The following is a 22,526-nucleotide window of genomic DNA, read 5'->3' on the forward strand; positions in this document are numbered from 1 at the left end:
TGACATCACGATGGTGACGAGCTTGTCGCGGCGATAGGAGTAAACTCGGAGCATTGTCTTGTCGAGGTAGCATTGAAGTGACTTGCTGGCACGATCCCCAACGATACACTTTCAGTCTCCATTGTTGCTATAACTGGTTTCGGGTGCAACTCCGGGCAGTAACTGCCAGCGAAGTTTGAACTGGTAACAGCGTCGTAAGAACCCGAAATTTGCCTTGACACATGCACGTCATCAAAGTGTGCCTTTCTTATGTCATAACTTATCATAGTTTCTCGGTACTTTGCGTACAACAGGGACTTGTTGGAAAGTTTCTTTACGAAACAAAATAACATAGAGGATCTACGAAGGGTTTGTAGCTATGCCAGGACCAGCCTCCAATTAGCGTGTTCATGAAGCGAAACTGAATGTCGTTGAGGTTTGCCATTCCATCTGAACGCGAAGATGTATTTTAAACTACCCTACCGAAACTTGAATTGCTAGTTGTTGTTTCGCACTTCTTCTGTGGCGTTGGCTGATGGTACGCCGAGTTCTCATCGTATATCGTGTTGGGTGATGTCATGTCTACCCTACTATATTCTTCAACATCAGAGTCGGCAATACTTAGTGGTTTTCAAGCTTTCAGCCTAGTGGATGCAATGTCGTCCTATGGCTCGATTTACAATCGGAGATGTGATAACGCGATAAAGGTGTACGAAAGACATGCCTTGTTCCTTGGGTGCCGCAGTCATGCACTGCTTGAGGGCCCCTCAGACTCACGATATAGAGGGCCCCTCAGACTCACGATATAGAGATGACAACTTCTATATCGTGGAGCAATGCACTCAACCGCATATGTATTTGAAGCACCGAATTAACCCCACTAGTGCGATATGCAAAGCGATATCCAATGCAGGCTATCTGCAATTTGGCTTATTATGATGGTAAGCAGAGGATTCGCGAACAGAAAGATGACACGCCATACTCGTTCAACTGCTTTCGACCTGGTGTTAAGAAGCGAACTACGTGAAGCCTTCCTATAAACTTCGCCCAGTCTTTTAGTGTCGGATTACAGATGACTTAGAGTCGTGGTTGCAAGATAATTATAGGTGGAGAGATCAACTCACGAAAGTCTGCGCCATGGAATCCCAGGATCGTCAACTCATGATAAGCTATGCCTCGAGCCATAATTCGAGTATCCAAATCGTGTTTTCTGCAACTTTATGCCACCATGGACCATAGCCTGCAGTGGTATTGCTCCCCGTTTGCGAGATACAACAATAACCCTTGTATTGTGATATTGTCGACATGGCATGTTCCCAGTTATGCAGCACGGACGGACTTAGGAGTTAACGGACGGTCCTCACATCGTTACGGTAGAGAAACACCATAACAACACACATCAGACCGCTAGAAAAGCTCCCCATGATCTCCGGCATAGACGGATATAGGAACGTAGTAAGTCCTTGTGTATAGTTGTGGTAAGCTAATATTTCAGCAAATATATACTTGTTACTCAAGTCTTTCTCAAAAGCCAAGAAAATCATACTTTATATGGCGGCAGCAACTAGTCTAAAATCATTAAATTATTGTGCTGAATTGTTTCTTGTTTGTGTCAATAGTTATCACCATGGCTCTTGCACTCCCTGCCGAGCTTGCCGGCAGCCTTACCGAACGCGAGGCCATTGCGGACACGCTTCACCGTGCAGTCCTTGCTTTCGACAACGCCGACGATGCACTACTCCTCTCGGCCATCACAGAGGACATTTCTGTCGAGATGCTCGGCTTCTCTGCGAAAGGCGTCGCGGAGATCAAAGCTGCCGTTTTCGATCGTGTATCTAAGCTCGACACAACACACTTCCTGTCCAACATCCGCGTCTCCATCGAGAGCGCCACTACGGCCAAAGTGACATGCTCCGCTTTGAGTCAGCACGTCCGTCCTGGAAAAGGTCTGGAGCCGGGATCGTCTAAATTTACCGCGGGTGGTATGTACCTGTGCGATGTAGTCAAGGTTGGCAGCTTGTGGAAAATCAGCGCTTGGAAAATGAATATTGTCTGGACGGAAGGTGACCAGACTGTCATGGAAGGGCAATAAGTAGGCGCTGCAAGAGGATATATGTATAGGGTTTAACAGCCGTTTATTTTTCTATCTCGGCCAATTGGCTACATATGGCTTCGCTCCCTCCGCACGCAGCTTCGCTAATGCAGCCTGCTTATGCTCGGTGGAGCCCCTAACGTTGCACAATGACTCGCTTATCTTGCCGTTCGGAGATAGTGGAAAACTTCTTATACTGCAGACCCCGGTCCTAGTAGTAAGCAAGCTGCAGAACCATGATCCTTTATGCTGACTTTCACGATTCATTTCAGTATGACTTCTGCGATGCCGTGCGGTAACACGCCTGCCACGACAACAACGGCGGCGTCAGAAGCCCTCGTGGTGGGGGTAATGCCCCAGCAGCGCTATGTACGAGAAAAGGGCGATGATTGGACTGGCGTCACCAGCACCTCCGAAAGAAGAAAATTGCAAAATCGACTAAATCAAAGGGCCTATCGTTAGTGTTCGATTTTTGACTTTGATTGGACTAATGTAGTTTTGTGCTAACGAATGGGTATACTCGTACAGGCCAGAGGAGGAACGTAGTCGTCCGAAAGAAAAGAACGATAGCTGCTTTCCTGGAACTGGGGATAGCTGTCAGCTCTCAACCTAATAAAGCGGACGCAGTGCCGATTAATGGCCAGAAACCAGGAGCTGCATCTATAGTGGACACGGGCGAAGGGCCCAACATGCTGATATTGCCGCAGCACCGGGAGGAGGTGCTTAGGTTAGCCAGAGAGGCTTACGAGCATTATACCCTCGGTACGCCTCGGCCCGCCCAGCTTAACTACTTGATCAAGCTCAACGTTCTTAACGCCCTGGCCCGCAATGCCACACTCATCGGCATACCTACCCACCGTCTCTGTGCAGATGAGGCCGTTTCGCCATTCAGCCAATCAGGACCGTTGCCGTTACCGGATCAGGCATCCTGGCCGGAGTCTCTACGACCGTCTAGTACACAAATTTCCGTACAACACCACCCTTGGGTCGACTTGATTCCATTTCCTGTCATGCGAGATCGAGCGATCCGGGCTTTTGATTCGGGCTTATTAGATGAGGACGAACTGTGTTTGGATCTCATGGAAGCTGGGGGTGACCGCTCCGATGCGCCATTTCTGATTGTGTGGGGAGACTCATCCGACCCCTGTGGGTGGGAGGCGAGTTTGTCATTTCTTGAGAAATACGGTTGGCTCGTCTGGGGATGCACGGAGCTCTTTGAGTCAACTAACAAATGGAGAGCCAGACGAGGCGACAAACAGCTCGGCTTATGAACTCATGATATCACGAAACTTTGCAGCCATGGTTTGATTGAAGTCCATTGTTTTTGCTTGAGCTGGATTCAAATTTGGAACTCGAATTGTATTAAACGGCGGTCCAATTGGAACGACTTTACCATGTCGCGATTTATATGACGACCATCTAATGGCCCACCATCGCCTGGTGAGTTTCGGAATATCTGTTACCATGCGGCTTGGCAGCATCAATAATCCGCCTCATATCCTCCTTCTCTTCATTCGTTAGTTCGACGTCCCTTGACCCCCAGTTATTTTCCAAGCGGTGCGCCTTAGTCGTACCGGGGATGGCGATCATTCCCTGAGCAGCGACCCACGCAAGTGCAATTTGCGAGACGGAGCATCCCTTGCGAGAAGCCAACTTCTTGATTTCTTCGACAATGGCCTTGTTCTTGTAGAAGTTCTCGCCTTGGAACTTGGGGACTGTGGGCATGAGTCAGCGGGAACGTTCCAATTCGAGTCTGTTTGCAGGCGTCTTGACTCACCAGTTCGTCTGAAATCATCTGGCGCAAAGTCGTCGGGTGACTGGTATGGGAAATCGTCCACGAGCCAGCCGTGACCCAGGGGGCTATAAGCAACATAAGCTACGCCCAACTCCTTAGCAGTGTCGATCAAGCCGTCTGTTTCGTGCAGAGTCTCAAACGCAGAGTATTCTGCCTGAACGGCGTCAATCTTGGCGACTAAAACCAACATTAGCTTAGATCAAATTCGGCGTGGAAAAAGAGAGACTTACTGGAGCTGGCTTTGCGTAATGTAGCGGCAGAGCATTCGGAAAGACCGATATACTTGGTCTTGCCAGCCTTGCGGATTTCATCAAGGGCTGGAATTGATTCTTCCAATGGGGTTTCTTCGAGGCGTATTAGTTTAGCGAATGCAATTTTTAGGCATGTGATTCACACGTACTGGGATCGATTCTGTGCAGATAGTACAGGTCTGGCGCAAAGCCAAGTCGCTCAATAGTGCCTTCAATGTACTGCTTGATATGCGAGGCAGAGTTTGTGACGCCACCACCACCGAAACAATCGAATCCGCACTTGGAAGCAACTGTTGAACAAGTTAGTCCCAAATAGCCAAGCACTATCAAACAGCCGCGACAAGACTTACTGAACACCTTGTCACGCACGTTGTGTTTGCGAATGAATTCGCCTAAAAGCTTCTCGTTGACACCTGCTTGGTAAACAACCTATTTCGCAGAGTGTCAGCGTAGGTGACATTGGAATGACAGTGGCCACAGGTTGCGATGGTTGAGCTTACCGCTGTGTCCCAGAAGGTGCATCCAAGCTCGATCGCCTTCAGAAGTACTGGTTCGGCCTCCTCGAGGCTCAAGTTGGTTCCCAATCCGAAACTGAGGCCCATAGCACCGAATCCGGGAGACGGAACTTGGATGTCCTGAAATTGCAGTGTCTTCACCATGATTGCGTTTCAAAGTACTTAGGAGCTAATTAGAAGTTGCTGATTGAGTATCCCTTTGATGACGATTATTAATTTTACTGTTCAGAGCAGAGCAGAAAACTATATATCAATAGCTGCGTACGATGCGAAATGTCTTGTCCGTTATCTCCATCCAGCTAACAACGCTATATGCAAGCTGCTTACCATTTACGTCAGTGTGTATACCACTGCCCCACCAATCAACATATAAGTTTGTGTCTATAGCGCCTCAGTCCACTCAACTTTCCTTCGATCCAGCAATCGAGGTTGAGTGCACGAGCCAAGTTCGCTAAAACTAATCCACATCATAAGTGATTGCATCGTGCGTACACGTATAAGTTTCTTATCTAACGCCGGTCGCGACTGTTGCCAATGTCTCTACATAGATCATAACTCCGATATTTCCGTGTTGTTGTCAACAAAGTGAGGCACGGAGCCCCCACCCCCACAATCATCATGAAAATACTGTCAATCGCATTTGCCACTTCTGCAAAATACACCATGGAACGGGAATTAAGGGTTCTCGCCGGAATACTCGGAACAAGCAGATAGTATTTATTGACGCCAGAACTATGCAGTTGATTTTTTTATGTGCCAGCAGCTGTGCAAAACGCTGTCTAAATATATACAAAAAGATGAGGAACGAACACTCACAAATTGAGGTCCAACCTCTAGAAATAAATGCCATGTACAGTATATCCAGAATCCTAACCGATCCACTGTTTCCTTCATAGCTTCAAGTCAGAGATCGTCTAGCACGAAGCTGCACTGGGGACGTTGGAGCACTTGGAGCTGGTAGAGCCACCAGTGATAGAGACACCAGACCAGGACCAGTCGGAGCAGGCACCGGAAGCGCAAAGGATGTAGACATCAGTTCCGCCGCTGACGGTACCGGTTACATCGCTGACAGTGAGGTCGGTGATGGGGACACCGGAAGTGGGGGTTCCGGTAGGGGAGCCGTTCTCGTAATCCTGCTCAATGACGATACCGTACTTGGTGATGCCGCTAAGGGTGATGCCAGTGTAGGTAACGTTGTTGACAGTGCCCGTGGCGTCGTAGACGGTCTTGATGCGAACACCGTTCTGGGAGTCACTGATGGTAGAGTCGGCGATGTAAACACCATCCACGGTGTTGTCTGTGCGACCTCCAACACTGCCGATGGACAGACCGTGGCCGCCAGAGCAGGTACCGCCGGTGAATTCGATGTTGGTACCGGAGTTAATGGCCAGGCAGTCGTCCTGGTTCTTGACGTTGGCACCGATGATGCGGATGTTGGTGGAAGAACCAACATCAAAAGCGTCAGTGTTGTGGCCGAGGTCGTCGGTGTCTCCATCACTGTTGTCGATGGTGATGTCCTCGAGGGTCAAGTCAGTGGCACTGTTGATCGAGAAAGCCTGGACAGGGGTATTCTGGACGTTGAGGCCCTTGATGGTCGATTGCTTCAGGCTGTGGGCGTAGAAGAACTTGGGCTTGGTGACACCACCGTTGGAGCCCTCACCGTCCCACCACTTAGCACCATTTCCGTCAATAACGTGACCGGAGGCACCGGTGACAGTGATGTCAGTACCGGACACGCTGATGAGGGGACCGGACCACTCCTTGTACTCGAAAGTGGTGGTACCCTCGAAGGTGACAGTGGTACCGCTGGTCAGGCCAGTCAAGTCGAGAGTCTCGCCAGCGGGAACCGTGATACCGCTGAGAACAATGTTGGAGCAAGAGGCCTTGCTGGCACTGGCAGAGGCAGCAGAGGTGAAAGTGCAGGTCGAAGCACTGCTCTTGGTAGTCTTGGTAGACTTGCTAGGAGCTGCGGCAACCAGGGCACTGGAGCCGAGCAAAGCGAGAGCTGCAGCAGAACGCATTTTGATGTGAATGGGTAGTGAGTGTGGTAAAGAGACAAAGACTATACTGTATAAGTCGATAATATAACTGTAAAAAAGGACTAGCCTCTAATGAATGAATGAATGAATGAATGAATGAAGAGTGTGTCTGACGATGCCAAGCTTGAAAGGTCATGGTGATAGATGTGGAAGCTCGGTAAGCTTTATACTGGCATACCATTGATGCATTGGGAAGAGCCTCAAAGCTAGACCCGGTAGTTTACCGATTTGATGGAGTCCTTATAATTGGCGGAGACTTGAGTGCGCAAGAGACTGCAGGATATAGATTGAATGAGTGGAGGGTTGACTGTATCTAGCTCTACTATGGTATGGTATGGTATTGAGGGTCAGAGATCACCATGGGGCAGGCATCGGGCTGATAGCAGGGGTGTTTTTACTACGTTGTTGAGCTCGCAATCAATTGTAGTTTCCATGCCAATATACCCGCCCCACTGTGCTTTTCAATGCCTGGTACATTATATTTTGGACAAGCTCATCTCGTATTCGACGTTGCTGGCGTGGTACATCGGGCGCTTGTGGCAATTGAAGCTGGGGGATATGTTTGAAAAAAGACCAAAGGCTCTGCAGCTTGCAGGCATGCGGTAGTAAAGTCAGGCTGGCGGTGATATATTGCTTCCCCACATCAAAGACAAGCTTTGGCCAAGCATCGCCAGTTATGCTAAAAAGTCAACCCCCTGAAGAACAGCGGCTAACAGCGCATGGGGCTTCATTAGATTAGACACAAGGTCCTGAAACAAGATCGACTCGCGTCCTTGATCCGCTACATTTGGACGTCTGCCGGAGATTCTAGGCCCCCGAGTAGAAGTGCGAAATGAATTTCACTTGTCGAAGACCAAGAAAAACATGTACTGGCCACTATTCAATCCACCTATCCAACGCATCATTGGCGGGAAATCATGCTCAACTTGAGGCGATCTCAATCTTGACGTAAATTCACGGTGGCCTAAGTGGTGCCATGAAGTGCATGAAGCAATACAGGTGGGCAATATACCCACCACAACTACGCCATGTCCATGTTTTTTGAACTACGGTCTTCCTTGTCATCAACATCACTCGAACCACCGAAGGCGTGTCACCATCTTGGCTTCGAGATGGCGGCTGGGCACAACCAGGGTCGAAAGCTTAGATTTCGATCTTAAAATGGTCGTTCTAGATCAGACGTTTCACTCAATTGTGGTGTAACTGATGTGGCGGATCAAGCACTGCAATTTATTGCCAAGATGGCACTCGGCAGCCAAGACAGCAGACTTTCGTTGCTTGAGCCAATAATGGTGTCTTTGCTTCAACCTGTGTTCTGGGGGTCGAACTGCTTATCTGGGTTCAACTTGTCGCAATTACCGTCATTATCCCCAATCCAAAGCTAACTGTACATGCATCCAGATATGCAGAGCATATGGACTCTTTCCGAATAGCGATGGGTTGTACTCTTCTAGTGACATGAAGGAACAGGAGCTCATCGAAAGCTCGAACTCACGCAAGGCCAAGTTCTGCCAGCTTCCGAAGAACCATCTCCGCTACTGCCTTCATACCCTCAGCGTTGGGGTGATATCCACACATCGTATACAACTCCTTCACTCCGAATCCATTCACCCAAGGCTCTTTCGACCCAAGGCCGTGCCCCTTGCTAGTATCAGCAACAGCAACTCTAGCACACCACTGCTCGCGACCCTGGATCGCTCTAGCTGTTGCATCTTGCACTTGAGCCGCCTTTGCTTCATGTCTCTCGACACGACTTCTGTCGAAGGGGACATCGATACCTGGTCGCAGGGCTGGGCCTAGGAGAGAGAGATATTCGACAACAATTACTTGGGCTTTGGGAGCCATGTTGTGAGCAGCATCTAATACTTTGCCGTATCGTCCCACCAAATCATCCACGCTCAAAGTAGTGGCATCTTGCTCGGTGCTTCCCGAGGCCCAATTGTAGATACCCCATATTATGCGAATGGCCGCATATGCCTTGAAGCTGTCTCCGAATAATCCTCCGATGTAGCCCATGTCGTTGCCACCGCCAAGCACCAAGACAACATCTGCATCAATCGGTATATCGCTGACCTGAGGCGCGAAGGTCTTTCCGAGTTTTACCTGTGGCTCCTCGAGTAGATTGAGTAGGGTCGCGCCCGACACACTCAAATCAGTAAGTTTTGCGTTGAGCTTCTGGGCCACAATATTCGCGTAGTTCTCGCCGGAGCGGGCGGCAATAGGTTCGACTTGCGGTGGGATACCCGGCCCCGCTGCAAAAGAGCTCCCAATATTTACAATGTGTAGCGGCATTTTGTTTGGTAGCAAATTGTTCGTTAAGACGCAGCTAGACATGCTTCACACGAAACTGCTGGTGAACAAATACTGGACATATTGTCACGAGCGAAAGCTGGAATCCATCTCAGCCTTGCTCTTGTGGCCCGAAGCCATTCGACTGTCCCATCGGCGTTAAATCAATGCCCGTGTTTTGTTCGGCCATTGCGATCGTCGTAGACACATTTTAATGTGTAGCACATCACTGACATATACTAATTTGAAGGCAGACTAACGAGATTGCATTTCATAATTTCAAGACTGCAAATTGTATCGCTTCAGATGGGAACGCTGAGTTAGTGCAGTCATCATGTAGTCAAGCAGTAACGGTGCAGAGCCGCCACAATCAGACTTTGAATCCTTTCAAGTAGATCTGGGCCATAGAGATACCAACACATGATGTCAAGCCGTATGCTCTCATTCGAAACCTTGCATACCAACAAACATGTCCAGTGGCAAAAGAAATACGTCAGTCGTAACGGACTTTGATCGCGTAATCGGAATTATTCTCGAATGTCGTAGACAGGTCATGGAGCTTGACCAGGACATCCCAAATATTTTGGACAGGCAAGGCAGGGTAGCTCAAGATGTTCGTATCTCTAAACGGATGGCAGCGCTGGCTTCGAAGTTGGGAGACGATGAGTCCTCTACTAGAGTCATGCGGGCTTTGCTAGAAACCAGAAAGAGGGCTCGGGATCTGAAAACCGAAATCATGGTAGCTACGAAGCGATGTCTTGATCTGGAGGAGGAGCTCCGGGCGGCTTTCATCGTCGTACAGAATAATCCGAAGTTGACATGACAAAAAAGAAAATGCTCAATTTTGTCGTTCTATTTTCAAGCCATGCAATGTTCTCAGACGAATTACCAACTTTTTTTCTTTTTCCACGCACCGATCTTTTCCTACGTCTTTCAAGCTCTTGCCAATGCCGGGTTATCTGTGATCTGGAGCAAGGCTTGTCTCGGGCGAGTGATACACGTCAAACTTGAGGCTCACCGAGATTTGGTTGTGGAGACAGAACACCAATGTGCATTTTGCGGCCAGTAAGACAGTCTCTGAATGGATACGAGATTCCATTGGAATCTTGTAAAAGCCAGGCAATAGATGCATCGAGTTGACATATGATGCTGCAGTTAGGCTGCATATGGCTTGCATGATAAGATGCAAATAATACCAAGCATACGATCCGATTGGTTCAGCTTATGCTAACTCTTACCTGGTCTTCAGTCACCCGCCATGACTCACGTAACACCGGCGTCTTGGTGTGCTTACAGGAAGTGACAAGGCTGCGCCCAGCCGTCAGGTTTGCTGACTATATAATAGTTGGGGGCTGAGTCGCGCCTGCGGGCAGGCTGGCAACCAAGTAAGAGCAGTCACAAGAGTCAGTCACAATGGCGAAACGCTCGTACACAAGCATGCCATCAAAGAAACAGAAGGACCCGTCTCAGCTCAAAGCTCTCGCCCAAGAAGTCAAATCAAAGCCATCCAGCTCCAAATCTCAGCTACATACCAAATATCAAGAAGCATTGCCACCTACACTTTCACAAAGGCATGCGCCATCCGGCCGCACGGCAAATGAGGCCGCGCCGCGCCGAATTGCAATGCCACGGTCAAAACTACCATCCGTCCACAATCCACGGATTCAGACGCCATGGGAGAATGTGAGGCCACCGAGAGAGGGCCAGCGTGATAGAACGGACGAGTTGCGCGCTGAGATGGAGTGGTATTTCAACCTTCCGGACCAATTCCCAGCAGCCAGGAAACCCAATGGCTATCACTAATTCAAAACAATATGGACGGATGCAACATGAACGAAAGGAATCGTGTCAATTCATCTTATTTTCTCCACTCAAAACGCTTCCCATGGTACAACCCATCTTTAACACTACTGGTATCTTTAAACAAATATCGAAAATTAGCTATTTACAAGAAGGCGGCCACTCTGAGTTTATTGCACCATGGACTTTCCGATCTCGGATTGCCAATCCTTTGCCCTTTCGAAACCGTTTGTGTGAGTTTGGTAGTCGAAAAGAGCCTGGTATACTTCCTCCTTACTGCTCAGTACGAATGGGCCATATTGGACAACCTCCTGTTCAAGGACTTGGCCGGCGACCAGCACGAACCGCGCACTGCTCTTGGCGTCTTCTGGCACAGAAATCTCTACCAAGTCGCCCTCTCGCTCGAACACAACGTTATGATATTGGCCCACGCTCTTTTCGTCCTTTCCAGACCCGAAGTTGGCGACGCCTTCGAGCGTGTATGCAAACGCATTCCAACCTGTCGGCAGGGGCTGCGCAATCTTGCCCCCAGGCTTGATCTCAATGTCTAGGATCCAGACTGGCGTGTAAGCCAGATCCTTGACACTGTCGACACCAGCCGCCCGGCCCGAAATTATTTTGACATGCACCTTGTCTTCATCAATGTCGACTTGGGGGATCTCCTTGGCTCTCAGGTCACGATAGCGCGGCTCGCACATCTTCAAGTGTTTGGGCAGATCGACCCACAACTGCAGTCCAACATTTGCGCTCCCATCTGGATTCTGTCGCGGCATCTCGGCATGAATTATTCCCTTTCCGGCCGTCATGAACTGCAGGTCGCCTGCCTCGATCGTGCCAGCGTTACCAGCAAAGTCCTCGTGGTCAACGCCGCCAGTGAGGAGGTATGTAATGGTTTCTTGTCCACGATGAGGATGGTCGGGGAACCCGGCACCGGGCTTGATGCTGAAATGGTCGAGCATCAGAAAAGGCGAGAAGTTGCGTAGCTGTGGTGTTCCGATGGAACGGCGCACTCGAGCACCAGCGCCCTCGGCTTGCTCAGTCGCGAGGAAGACTTTACGGATGGCTCTCGGGGCAGTCGTCATGTTGGTCACGGATGTAGTGGTATCGGCAATTGTGTTGTCTTTTGGGGTTTGCTCTTGCTTTGTTGCGCTTGTTTGATCGCTGGGACCGTTCTTGCTGTAGTTGCTCACTGTCTCAAAGGTAGCAGTAACGTATTCAAAAACTTGTTCCTTAAAGAAGACGATTGAGACGATTGCAACAAGTATAGAAATTGAAAGCGAGATGAACTTCATTGAATCGAGTGGGGAAGTCGCTGATATACTACTCTAGATGGTCCTAGCTAGATTTCCGCAAGGAGAATTGCTCCTTATGTGGAATTATCATGAAGATTCGGCCGCCTCTATTTGGCATGCTTTTGCTGATGCTTTGCGATCATTCACTAATTCTCCCAGCACCCCGCCAAAGCCTTACTAACCTTTACATCAGCGATGGGCCGCGGGATGGTTCTGCTGCTAGGCCGAGATGGGCTTAGTGACGAACATGGCCCAGCAATGGGTTGTGCTGACAAAAGAGCACGTAATCCCCCGCCGAGATTGGTTGGGGGGCCACAAACGTGCATGCTTGATCATCACCTCGATTTAGGGCAAACTACGGATTACAGGATCAAAATCGTTGGACACGGCCTGGCACTTACATGCCTGCCGTTGAATCGCCAAGATTCTGGCCCGGCGGTTTTGTGGCCATCTCAAGACGAGTAGCCCCCCTATAGAATTACACAAGTCTTCACGCATCTCTATATATTAAGATACCACCCCACTATTACAACATGAAGACTGGCTAGATGGACAATCCAAAGATCCTCCGTCGACGGCTTATAATGATCACGGGATAAAGTGGGCGGCTTCGTCTATGCCAATGGTTACAATGTCAACTGATCGCCATGTATCACTGCCCATAGCTATTCGACTAATATTCCGCTCTCTTCACACTTCAGGTATTGTCGGACAGTTGCCTCGAGTTCATCCTATTGAATCCTCCTCCAAGCACATATTCGGTACTGGCAAAGAGAATTAATCGACACTGCTTGGTGACTACTACCATATCTACGCCCAGCACATGCTGGCGATTGACTTGTGTTGAACGACCCCAAGTGGTCTTGTGCGACAGCCTTAAAACTCCTCAATTATGAAGCTGGTTATAGCTATTGCGTGCTCTTATCTCTGCGGCAGCGATATTCTTAAAGTTTCTGATGGCTCGTCCGATGGCAACCATCTGCCTCCCTTGTATGTTGTTGGAAGTGGCGCTATTTCCATCGCTTGAGGGCCAGTTCCCAATATGTGCAAGACCGTCTATGCTGTGTCAAATGATCGCCTCCCATGCGGTTATGTGTCTTTACGGCTCATTGGTGGCCCCTAACCATAGCATCAGACTTGTTTTTAGTCATTTCTTCTTTTCGTTGTCTCACAAATTATGGTCGTGCTCATGTATTACTTGTCGGTACGCTGGGGGCGGTGCCGTTGGCATATGGTTCCCATCCTCCAATCGTGATGGCGACAAGGCTACGCTACAGGAAACGTGATCTATTATTCTTTTCCCCTGCTCCGGATTCGTCGAGTACAGAGGTGGAGGCGGACTCTCCTGTGAAGGTCGACGGAATTCGATGCCCCTGTTTGACTGGGATGGTGATGGCTGCCTCTTCATTGTGCTGCGGCGGCGGCATGCAACGCAGCAGCAGAAGCAAGACGTGATTGCGACGAAGAATATCGCCATCACGGAAATGCCAACAATGGCCGCTGTCGTCAAGATAGGACTCTCAGTGGGTGATCCTTCTGGGATCGTTGTATAGAGACTAGACAGTATTTACATCAGTCATTCTTCCCTCCGTGCCGATGGTGTAGGTAGCAGTGGCATACTCGTGGTAATGCTTGAATGGATATGACATTGCGGGCGTGTCCCTGGTGGTAAGTGCGACAGCGGGAAAATCTAGATTGTGAATCCTAGGAACAACTTGGGCGTCACTATCAAGAATGCAACCGGGAATAACCTCGTAACTGTGGTTAAAGGATATATTCGTAGAGTTGCAGATGTATTAGTGACTGGCTACTGCACAGCAGAATATGCAATTCGGTAAGCTGGTCGAGAAATGAAGTTCTGCTCCGGTCTTATCATGGTCAGTTCTCATGCTCATGAGCGGGCAGGCTGACATTATGTAGGGTCCGCACAACGAATAATCACCTTGTCCGGCTGAATGTCATAGCTTTGGACGATAAGTCAGATACTACTTGATGCGTACCGTAGGCGACCAAAACTTAATTTGGAAAGGTCCCGCCATGAAGCCGGCAGAAAGTATCGTGCCGTCACTACTAAGATGTCATCACCCCTGGGCACTGAGTACGCATAGAATACGGCGAAGCGCCAAACCGTGTGATAAGAGAACATGAGATTCAATGTATTGTTTGTGAGTATCTAAGAACGCAGTGTGTGGTTTGTACTAGTCGTCTTGAGCAAGGTAGAGTGTCCATCAAGTATCGCATGATTCGGAGATATTGCTCCTAGTAGAGATAGGTTGCACGCAGCTGACTTATAACTATTCAATCAGTTGTTATAATGCTACTTCTTGAACTGCCTGCAGCATGTGTCCCATTACAACTTGTGCATGATCACCTGTTGGATGTGCCTTGGTGTCACCGTAGTTTTGGTCGTAACATTTGTTGATTGACCTAAACCGAAGGTGTTGCCGTGTCACAAGGTAATGCTGAGATCGTTCAACAATGCAATCGTTTATAAACATCAAGTAGGTATTAGGCAAGGCGGCTATTCGGAGTGAAAAATTATTGAAACGACATCGCTCAATGGAATGCTTGCTAGCTAGATCTCTCGTAGCAGTCTAGACGGAAAGTACAACAAGTAGTTATGAAAGTTGTAGATAATTGTTCCCTTCCTGATACTGTTAAACTAACCCTCAGATATTGTGCTCAACTTGTTCAATAGTGGGCAGTTTGTTCAAAGGAACACCAAAGTGACCAGCGATCGAATGCACACAGTCCCACACGACCTGCATATCCTCTTTCGATAGCCCGAGGCGTCTAGCACCTTTGATATGCCATTGAGTCTCTCGCCTCAAATTCTGCATCATGATCGCAGGAAGTACAACCAGTTCTGAATCAATCTCGTCCAAGACCTGTCGGTCTGATAGGTATAATCCGTATGTGATCTCCGTCGAAAGCCATGCGAAATCACGATGAGAATCAAAACTCTTCAGTCTCTTTTCCGAGCTCGCGTAGATGCGTTCGAATGACTCCATTCCCTTCTCGTGATTTGCTTTGTTGCATTGCCACTCTCTTCGTGTGCTAGTATAATCCTTGTCCTCGTCGTTCTCAACCTCGTTGATAGTGACAACAGCCTCGATGGGCTTGCATACGCCGATTATGGCAACACACTTGACCAAGGCCTCTCGGAGGCGTCGCATAAGCCCTTGGCGTGACTTGGCAGTTGGATAGTACTGCTCTCGCAAATAAATATAGAGCTGAGCCGCCAGCTCCGGATCTGGCGACGCCACGATGCAGGCTACCATCAAGATGTACCAGCTCTCAGTGCTGAGGCTTGTTGCCTCGAACTTCTTCTCAACATCACGAAACAAGTGCACAAGGCTGATGTCCACGGCGAAGGCAGGAGTGCTGGAGCTCATGGTAAATAGATTTGTCAATAATTCTCAAGAAGAAGACTGAGGTTCTGCTTGATTCGCAGATGTTTCACTGCCAGCAGCCTGTGAGACTATTATCTGGAATTGATTATGGTGCTTGGGAATTGCGCTGGGATTGGGAAATCTTTTGAACTCGTAGGACGTCAATCACCAGATCGGCCTGCAAAATATCATTTCTATGAAGTTACCAGGTTATTTGGATCATATCGTCGGGTTCGACGTACGAAATGTACGTCAGAATGACAGAGTTGTACAGGGACATTCGTGTGAGGGGTGACAGGGCTTACTACAAACACAACCACGATAGGGTGGGAGATGCTACTGCCAAGTGAGATTTGATCGAAGCTCAGAATTAATAAGTGGATATCCAGCTGATCATTAGAAATGATGCTATCATAAACAACTGGAATTTCTCACGGAGTCTACAGATGCGATTATAAGCTGTGCAGCCGAGTATTCGAGAAGGCAGCTTACGAATGGTACGAGTGAATGAGAAAATGATTTGGCCAAATGGTACTTGCTCACTATGACAACCACAACTCAGACGTCTACCTTATTCTGCGCAGATTTCTTCCTAGTGGGTCAAAGGAGTCAATCAGCGCAAGCAGATGATCGAGATGACAAACAGCTTTGATAAATCCAGCTCCAAGATAGGTTCGGGCTTATATGATGTCTCATAATACCGGTCCTTTGTAGCCCGCGGCTGGTATATCTTATGGAATTAGCACCGGCACGCATACCTTGGCTGATATTTGCCGTAGGCCAGGGACTTATATAGACGTGTTAAAACCCCGAGTTGAAATTGTGGCAGTTAATTAGCACAACAAGCTTGTAGTGCATGTGTGCACCACCATGGCGCATGAGGATTTGAAACGAACTCGTTTGCAAGGCAGCATTGCTAACTATCCACCTGCTTATATACTCGGGTGTCGAAACGCACCTGGAAGAGGATGGCTAGAGAGAAACAAACGGGTTTGAAAAAATTATGTATTTGCTGCTTAACCAATAAAGGCAGCTGTTTTTTTTATGATGCCTATGGTTTTGTAGTTCCAGTCAGAAGATGGTTTCGTGAGATGCAGGCACTTGGGATAAGCACTAATTAATACGCGTACTAAATGTAGCGCTGAAGTTGGTAATCTGGCATGCGGCTCTTACCAAGAGGCTCTAGGCTGGTCCAAGACTGCCTTTAAATTTGTCGCTCGGTTTCTCGGTCTGCCTCATGCTTCCGACGCCGCAAGGCCAAGCATATGAAAAATGTTGTAGGAGTTTTGGCAATTAACATGACTGTCTTCGCTGCTTTCGTCGCTGACATGTGAAAGTATAGTGGGATGTTCCCCTGGAGATGTGGCTGGTACAGTGGAGCCGGCGGGCTGGCCCAACCCTTGATGTTCCATTGAGGGGATCCAGAAATATTGGTTGTGGGCCGATGTCATGCTTGGGATAGGAAGATCTTGGGCTTGTCTATTCTCCGTTGGAGTTTTCGTTAGGACCTTTTCTTTTTTTTTTTTCCTTTTTTTTTTCCTTTTTTCCACTTGCCTGAATTAGATTGCAAAGCAAATGCAAAGTGCCTAGGCAGTCGGTTCAGTTCTGACTACTGGACGTGGCAATTATTGGTAAAGTGACGAGCCGAGGCGGGTAGAAATGAACCGTGCTATAATATTACTTCCCGAGACATAGCAACGCATTTCACACGGCACATGAAAGATGCAAGGCTTAAGTTAACATGGTCGGTCGACTCTGGCGAGTCGTTCTGGGGCAATTCGGTAATGACGAAGCCGTTACGAAGCATGCACGGTGTGCTTGAGAAGGTGTGCTTGAGAAGGTGTGTTGCAATCGTCGCTCATTTGTCACGGATCTGTTGTCATAGTTTGCTCAACTGAAAGGATGCAGCTAACTGCACTTCGATCTGCACGCCGGCAGACTTTTTGTGTTTCATCAACGTCTGTCAACCTGTGATTACACAGCAGACGCTCGTGAAACAGGTACTTGGTATGCAGCAATAAGAGCGATACCGAATTTAGCTGAGCTGGAGATAAGCTGCCCTTTCTCCTAAATGGACAGGGCAAAAGCGGAGTCAGACACCTTGGCATTCCAAACCAGCTGGGCACAAATATCAAAGCTTGCCGTTCCAGCAAAGTATTGCGAAAGCATTTTCTGAGGTGGTCACCGGGAGCGCCGTGTGAAGAGGGCCTTTTGTTTGAATTAGATACAGCTCGCAACCTACGTGTGTGACATGTATGCATTCGCGGGGATGAAAAAAGATAAGAGATTGTGATTCAGCTATGCTTTTAGGGTTGCAGAAAAAGCTGCGAAGCTGGAGTGAAGTTAGAAAGCTGGCGCCTATTCTAACCTAGTCTAGTTTTGCGCCACAACCTGCAGCACTCAAAAGACAAACTGCACTCTCACATGTCAGAAAGCTCATTGATAACTAGTGCTCTAGGCCAACCAGAGCTCACCATGGCCCTGCCGGCTTCCCTGTTCCGTCCTGCTAATGATGTGCTATCGGCCCCCACCAAAAACCCACCAAGCGTAGGCCCAGCCAGTCCACCATAGCTTTAGGATGATTCTGTCTCTTTTATGCACCTCTTGAACAGCATTGTAGCTGCCATTGAAGCATCCCAAAGATACAGGCCGATTCTTAATTGAATACAGAATACTTCTTGAAGGGTCGACGGCCGACGATCAGCTCGACCATTGGGTACGCTCTAGGTCTGGCGAATTAGGTTGATAGCTGGCTGAAACTGTAATATGTTTAAGGTGCGATAAGTGACGGTACTTGGTAGAAACCTGCGAGCTATCGTCAGGCTCGATACACGTCCTGGGAACCCGATGCAGCCGAACACGCTTACAAGCCAGGAACGAGGTGCCCTTGCACATGCTAAACATCCTTCTAGGCTTGCTTGCTCATTGGTGTGGCGTCACCTCCGAGAGGTACGATGTGATTTGCCTCCAAGCTTTGATAAGTGCATTGCGCTCGCATGTTCGCCGAATGTCGCGACTACCACTTCTACTCCTCCAACCTAAAGCACTCTTCCTCCTCATCTAGACTCTCTCAACGCACCTTCTTTTCGGACCACACTGACCGATACTCGTCTCTTATCCGAGACAACATCACAACTTCGTAAGCGACAACCTCGTGCTAGTCTTACCTTATCTTACCGTTGACATATTAATCTATAGAGCTTATAGCAAGATCCCACACCATTACATTGGACTCTGATAAGATGGCAGCTCAAGTTAATGGCGAGCCGCACCCGTCCTCCGCAACACTGTCGGTAAGTTAACGCATCAAGGACTGCGCACAAACAATCGGTTGCAATTGACTAACAGGATGTTCAGCACATCACTGGCTACCCCGTTGTCAACGATGCTCTCTTGTATTACAAGAGCAACCCCTACGGCAAGAAGTCGATCGAAATCGGCGACTCTGCTTACCAGATCTTTGGAAAGCCCATTGTGCCCTACCTAGCCAAGCCTTACGAGTACGTCTCGCCATACGTGAAGAGAGCAGACCACCTCGGTGCTGGCGCTCTCGACAGGATTGACAAGAAGATCCCCATCCTCAAGGAGTCCACCGAAAACATTCAGGCCAAATCGAAGCAAGTCGTCTTCTACCCGGTTGTCAAGACTAGGGAGACTACGGATCACTTATTCAGCGTCTACAACTCCGAGTTCAAGAAAGTCGGTGGACAAGGCATTGTCACCACCGGCAAAGCTCTCATTTCCACCGGGCTTGTGCTGACGACTGAAGCCCTCAACTGGTTTGGCGATATTCTGCGGGCGAGTAAGGAGAAGGCTAAAGAGGCTGGGAATGAGGCTACCCAGTAAATGAGACGCGTAAAGCGCGGGTCTTGTGCGTACGTGGCTGCTGAAACATACGCTTTTCGTTATGATACCATGTTTTGATACGTTATACTAGTCGAGTAATGGAAGTTGAAGTTTGCAGATGGAACACTAGGGGCAATTAGCGGCTATTTTTGCGATGATGATTAATAGACTTCCCTTCTATAATTTCGTTGTTGGTTTGTCGTAAGGATTAGTTGTGATCATTATACTCTTAAGAAAGCCAGGCGACCCCGGAAGCAAGCAACATGTTCAAAAGAGAGTCAAAGTTGTGCACCAGAACATCAAGAATACACAAAGAACAGGTCCCCTTGCTCTTATCTAGGTCTTGTTTGATACACAAACTTCCCCAACAGTACATCCTTCGTAGCATGTTATCCTCCCACGATCATCGGGAGATTTTAGCAGACAGAAATTGAGGCTCCGTGGATGGATCAGTTGCAATTCTCTGCTAGTCATAGACCAAAGTTGCAGTAAGCTCCGCCTCAACCGTTACAGTTGAGAGGCGACGATCAAGCCGCAAGTCTGCGCAGGCGTAATTTCAGGCCTCGATAGTTATTTCAGTTGTGCAGAGATCTCAGCCACTGTCAGCTTTCCATGCATGATTCAATTTCGAAATCGGATTGTTGGATACTTAAGTTCTTTTTTTCTCTTTCGTCTGAAGAACCAGTGGTATCATGATATTCAGCATGGTAGCAATAGCAGCACCCATAGCATATGATCTAACGATTGACTATAGGGATGGGATATTGTTAGGTCTCGAAGGAATAAAATACAGGCTGCGGACAACATTGAGTAATGCATGCCTATACCTGACCATAATACAACACCTGTCACGATCTTGGCAAACCCATGATAGGACAACGCTGAGCAGAGTAGTGCAGGTGTTATTGGTTTTCCGAATGGTCTCGGACTGGTACACAACCAGCTTTCTGAAATAGAAACTCAAGTCACACCACTGTTCATTGATCTGTTTACATGTCACTGTTATACAGACAACATAGTTTCAAGAAATAATTCGGGTAGTCCTTGACAAGCTCACTGCTTTGCAACCAAGCTTTGTCTCAGGTGGGCCATAATTCAGATTCAGCAAGTCAGTTCTCCCATCATCGTGATCAAGACCTTGCCACTTTAGACTGGTCAAGATCATTCGAGGACAACTGAAGAAGATGACGATCTTCAAAGCAAAGACAATAGAATATTTGCGAGTGGTAGACTCGGAAGAGCTGTCGATATGTTTCGACCATTCAAGATGATGGCCCTTCATTTGCTTTGATGTAGTCTAACTCCATCTTCGTTGAATCTCAAACATAATCTCCATTGACAAAAACAACATTGCGTTACTAGGTACTTTTAGTCACCATGGGCCAATCGCTTAAGAACATCAAATGGGAAGAAGCTCCTCGGATTCTCTATGCATTGTTGCTTTTTGCTCGTGCGCCCCAAAAAAGAAAGAAAGAAAGAAAGACGTTGTACATCGATTAGGGGTTGGCAAAATCTGATTCGCCAGAGCCGTCGTCGAGATATGATAGGGGTAATACGAAGACAGAGTAGCAGAAACGTCGAATACCGAGGTATTAGTCTTCAAGTAGCTCCTCGCTACACCAGGAATTCATCCTCAAATATATCTTCTGCTAAGGGTCTGTCTCCTGATAATCTCGAGTAACCAATATATGATCTTCCGTACAAAGGCAAGGAGCAACTCCTAGTCTTTCCCATTCAGCCGTCTCTCACGGGTCTCAAGCAATTGGCTAGGGATCGGCGTTGTAGCAATCCAGTAACCTATCAACGCCACAAATTCTTTTTTAGTGGCAGGCATACCGTCGTGGAGTACAGCGTGACTTATCCTTAGCGTTCTAGTACTAACGACACTTCTCGCTTCGTTCCAAGTTTTAAATTGGTGGGTTTTCTATGACGGATACTGTTTCGGCAATATGCTGCTGGTTATTGAGATGTCCGTCTTTTACCGTGTCAAAAAGCTTTTCCCTTTCGAATAAATCCTAACTCTATATAGTGCCATATTCGCTCGTTTCGTAATAAGAGGGATATTAAGTCTATAATCTATGACTATAATGGACTATATATCTATCTTAAGATCCCATTCTATACCTATGATTATTTCTAGAGCGCAATAAACGCTAAGTATAATATCCCGAAGGAACTTATCCCGTACCTTAGTAATATTGAAGTCGTAAATCACTGGGAGTCTATAAATAATAAGTATTAAATGAGAAACGTAAATAATTTAATCCGAGAGAATTTCACGCGAAATTAAGTCCTAATCTCATTTTATTTAATTTTGAAAAATGTTAATATATCTTAATCTTTAACTAAAATGATATTATTAAGTAATATATCTAGATAATTATTGTATATGTTGTGAGAGTATAGGTGCGATTAATAGAGATTGTTAACAATAATGGTGTGAGACAACAAGCCTATAACGCCACGAACTGTAAAGTTGATTTGGGCTGTAATGTGTCTTGACTAGAAAACAATTCTAGGTCGAGATTGTGCGATCTCTCTATATAGCTGCCCTAACATGGATACTATAACAATAGTAAACTTAGTAAGGGAAGAAAGTAGAGAATACCCGTATATATGATGCTGGCTTAGTAGAATAAGTTTAGACTAAGAAGAATGAGTTATAAGGTGAACTCTATACTCATGTTGTTTCCTTTTCTTTTTAGAAATAAGTTTCGAAATTTGATAAAGCTAATACCTAGTTGATTAAAGAGCAAGTATTGATGTGTTCCGTATAGCCCGTTTACCTCAAAGTAACCTAACACTAGCCGTAAGAGCTGCTTTCTAGGGTGTTTAGCATCGATAGATGTGATATTCAAAGAGATAGCAACTTTATTGGTTACCGTTGTTGCCTCTTTCCCTCTAATATAGATCTTCAAAGTTAGAAACCCGCCTTTTCTGAAGATGACATTAATAAAAGAAGTATTAAAGAAAAACTGACTCGGGTATATAGTAGAGATTCCGGAAAATCCAGATAGTTGACGCCGTACCAAAACTAAATTTTGCAACAACTGGATATCGAGACCTAATTATACATGATAAAATCGGTCTGCCCTATAATTTGGAAAGGTCTCCTTCGCGATTGCTCCTATCTTGGAGAGCTTCTCAAAGCCGTCTACTGGAATATTACGAGCAAGAGTTGATTTTGGCGTTGTCGTGGGAGACAAATACGTCCTGCAAGAAAACTCGACGGGCTC

At 47.5% G+C, this 22,526-nt stretch overlaps 10 protein-coding genes across 10 annotated transcripts; 4 read left to right on the forward strand and 6 right to left on the reverse strand.

Moving 5' to 3' along the window:
• Positions 1 to 1,376: 1,376 nt before the first annotated feature.
• BKA67DRAFT_552320 (uncharacterized protein) lies at positions 1,377 to 2,112 on the forward strand. The gene has a single exon (XM_046101835.1). The coding sequence runs from the start codon at positions 1,607 to 1,609 to the stop codon at positions 2,069 to 2,071; it is 465 nt and encodes a 154-aa protein (XP_045960793.1). The 5' UTR covers positions 1,377 to 1,606; the 3' UTR covers positions 2,072 to 2,112.
• A 232-nt stretch (positions 2,113 to 2,344) lies between these two features.
• Positions 2,345 to 3,342, forward strand: BKA67DRAFT_654891 (uncharacterized protein; the record flags this gene model as incomplete). Its single annotated transcript, XM_046106635.1, has 2 exons — positions 2,345 to 2,528; positions 2,600 to 3,342. 2 exons carry the CDS (start codon positions 2,345 to 2,347, stop codon positions 3,340 to 3,342), a joined length of 927 nt encoding a protein of 308 aa, XP_045960794.1.
• A 148-nt stretch (positions 3,343 to 3,490) lies between these two features.
• BKA67DRAFT_513786 (NADP-dependent oxidoreductase domain-containing protein) lies at positions 3,491 to 4,776 on the reverse strand (the record flags this gene model as incomplete). Its single annotated transcript, XM_046097604.1, has 6 exons — positions 3,491 to 3,786; positions 3,849 to 4,043; positions 4,097 to 4,210; positions 4,267 to 4,407; positions 4,468 to 4,546; positions 4,618 to 4,776. The coding sequence occupies 6 exons, from the start codon at positions 4,774 to 4,776 to the stop codon at positions 3,491 to 3,493; spliced, it is 984 nt and encodes a 327-aa protein (XP_045960795.1).
• Positions 4,777 to 5,159: 383 nt separating this feature from the next.
• BKA67DRAFT_552327 (the polygalacturonase) lies at positions 5,160 to 6,746 on the reverse strand. Its single transcript, XM_046101836.1, has one exon. It carries the CDS (start codon positions 6,651 to 6,653, stop codon positions 5,547 to 5,549), a length of 1,107 nt encoding a protein of 368 aa, XP_045960796.1. The 5' UTR covers positions 6,654 to 6,746; the 3' UTR covers positions 5,160 to 5,546.
• Positions 6,747 to 8,162: 1,416 nt separating this feature from the next.
• Positions 8,163 to 8,963, reverse strand: BKA67DRAFT_654894 (SGNH hydrolase-type esterase domain-containing protein; the record flags this gene model as incomplete). The annotated part of the gene is made up of 1 exon (XM_046106636.1): positions 8,163 to 8,963. One exon carries the CDS (start codon positions 8,961 to 8,963, stop codon positions 8,163 to 8,165), a length of 801 nt encoding a protein of 266 aa, XP_045960797.1.
• A 1,410-nt stretch (positions 8,964 to 10,373) lies between these two features.
• BKA67DRAFT_654895 (uncharacterized protein) lies at positions 10,374 to 10,763 on the forward strand (the record flags this gene model as incomplete). Its single annotated transcript, XM_046106637.1, has 1 exon — positions 10,374 to 10,763. The coding sequence occupies one exon, from the start codon at positions 10,374 to 10,376 to the stop codon at positions 10,761 to 10,763; it is 390 nt and encodes a 129-aa protein (XP_045960798.1).
• A 167-nt stretch (positions 10,764 to 10,930) lies between these two features.
• BKA67DRAFT_590545 (RmlC-like cupin domain-containing protein) lies at positions 10,931 to 11,842 on the reverse strand (the record flags this gene model as incomplete). The annotated part of the gene is made up of 1 exon (XM_046104598.1): positions 10,931 to 11,842. One exon carries the CDS (start codon positions 11,840 to 11,842, stop codon positions 10,931 to 10,933), a length of 912 nt encoding a protein of 303 aa, XP_045960799.1.
• A 1,378-nt stretch (positions 11,843 to 13,220) lies between these two features.
• Positions 13,221 to 14,198, reverse strand: BKA67DRAFT_531830 (uncharacterized protein; the record flags this gene model as incomplete). Its single annotated transcript, XM_046099435.1, has 3 exons — positions 13,221 to 13,608; positions 13,673 to 13,810; positions 14,053 to 14,198. The coding sequence occupies 3 exons, from the start codon at positions 14,196 to 14,198 to the stop codon at positions 13,221 to 13,223; spliced, it is 672 nt and encodes a 223-aa protein (XP_045960800.1).
• A 523-nt stretch (positions 14,199 to 14,721) lies between these two features.
• On the reverse strand, positions 14,722 to 15,447 carry BKA67DRAFT_531831 (uncharacterized protein; the record flags this gene model as incomplete). Its single annotated transcript, XM_046099436.1, has 1 exon — positions 14,722 to 15,447. The coding sequence occupies one exon, from the start codon at positions 15,445 to 15,447 to the stop codon at positions 14,722 to 14,724; it is 726 nt and encodes a 241-aa protein (XP_045960801.1).
• A 2,771-nt stretch (positions 15,448 to 18,218) lies between these two features.
• On the forward strand, positions 18,219 to 19,473 carry BKA67DRAFT_552338 (uncharacterized protein). Its single transcript, XM_046101837.1, has 2 exons — positions 18,219 to 18,737; positions 18,802 to 19,473. The coding sequence occupies exons 1-2, from the start codon at positions 18,687 to 18,689 to the stop codon at positions 19,288 to 19,290; spliced, it is 540 nt and encodes a 179-aa protein (XP_045960802.1). The 5' UTR covers positions 18,219 to 18,686; the 3' UTR covers positions 19,291 to 19,473.
• Positions 19,474 to 22,526: the final 3,053 nt, after the last annotated feature.

This window comes from Truncatella angustata, assembly GCF_020726525.1.
Source record: "Truncatella angustata strain MPI-SDFR-AT-0073 chromosome Unknown BKA67scaffold_2, whole genome shotgun sequence".
Taxonomy (NCBI): Eukaryota; Fungi; Ascomycota; class Sordariomycetes; order Amphisphaeriales; family Sporocadaceae; genus Truncatella; species Truncatella angustata.

What these genes read in the sequence shown, in the direction of transcription:
- BKA67DRAFT_552320 (XM_046101835.1), top strand. Translation starts at nt 1,607, where the DNA reads ATGGCTCTTGCACTCCCTGCCGAGCTTGCCGGCAGCCTTACCGAACGC.
- BKA67DRAFT_552327 (XM_046101836.1), bottom strand. Translation starts at nt 6,653, where the DNA reads ATGCGTTCTGCTGCAGCTCTCGCTTTGCTCGGCTCCAGTGCCCTGGTT.
- BKA67DRAFT_552338 (XM_046101837.1), top strand. Translation starts at nt 18,687, where the DNA reads ATGGCAGCTCAAGTTAATGGCGAGCCGCACCCGTCCTCCGCAACACTG. An exon ending in CGTCCTCCGCAACACTGTCG is followed by an intron (nt 18,738 to 18,801) that starts GTAAGTTAACGC and finishes CAGGATGTTCAG; the next exon opens with CACATCACTGGCTACCCCGT.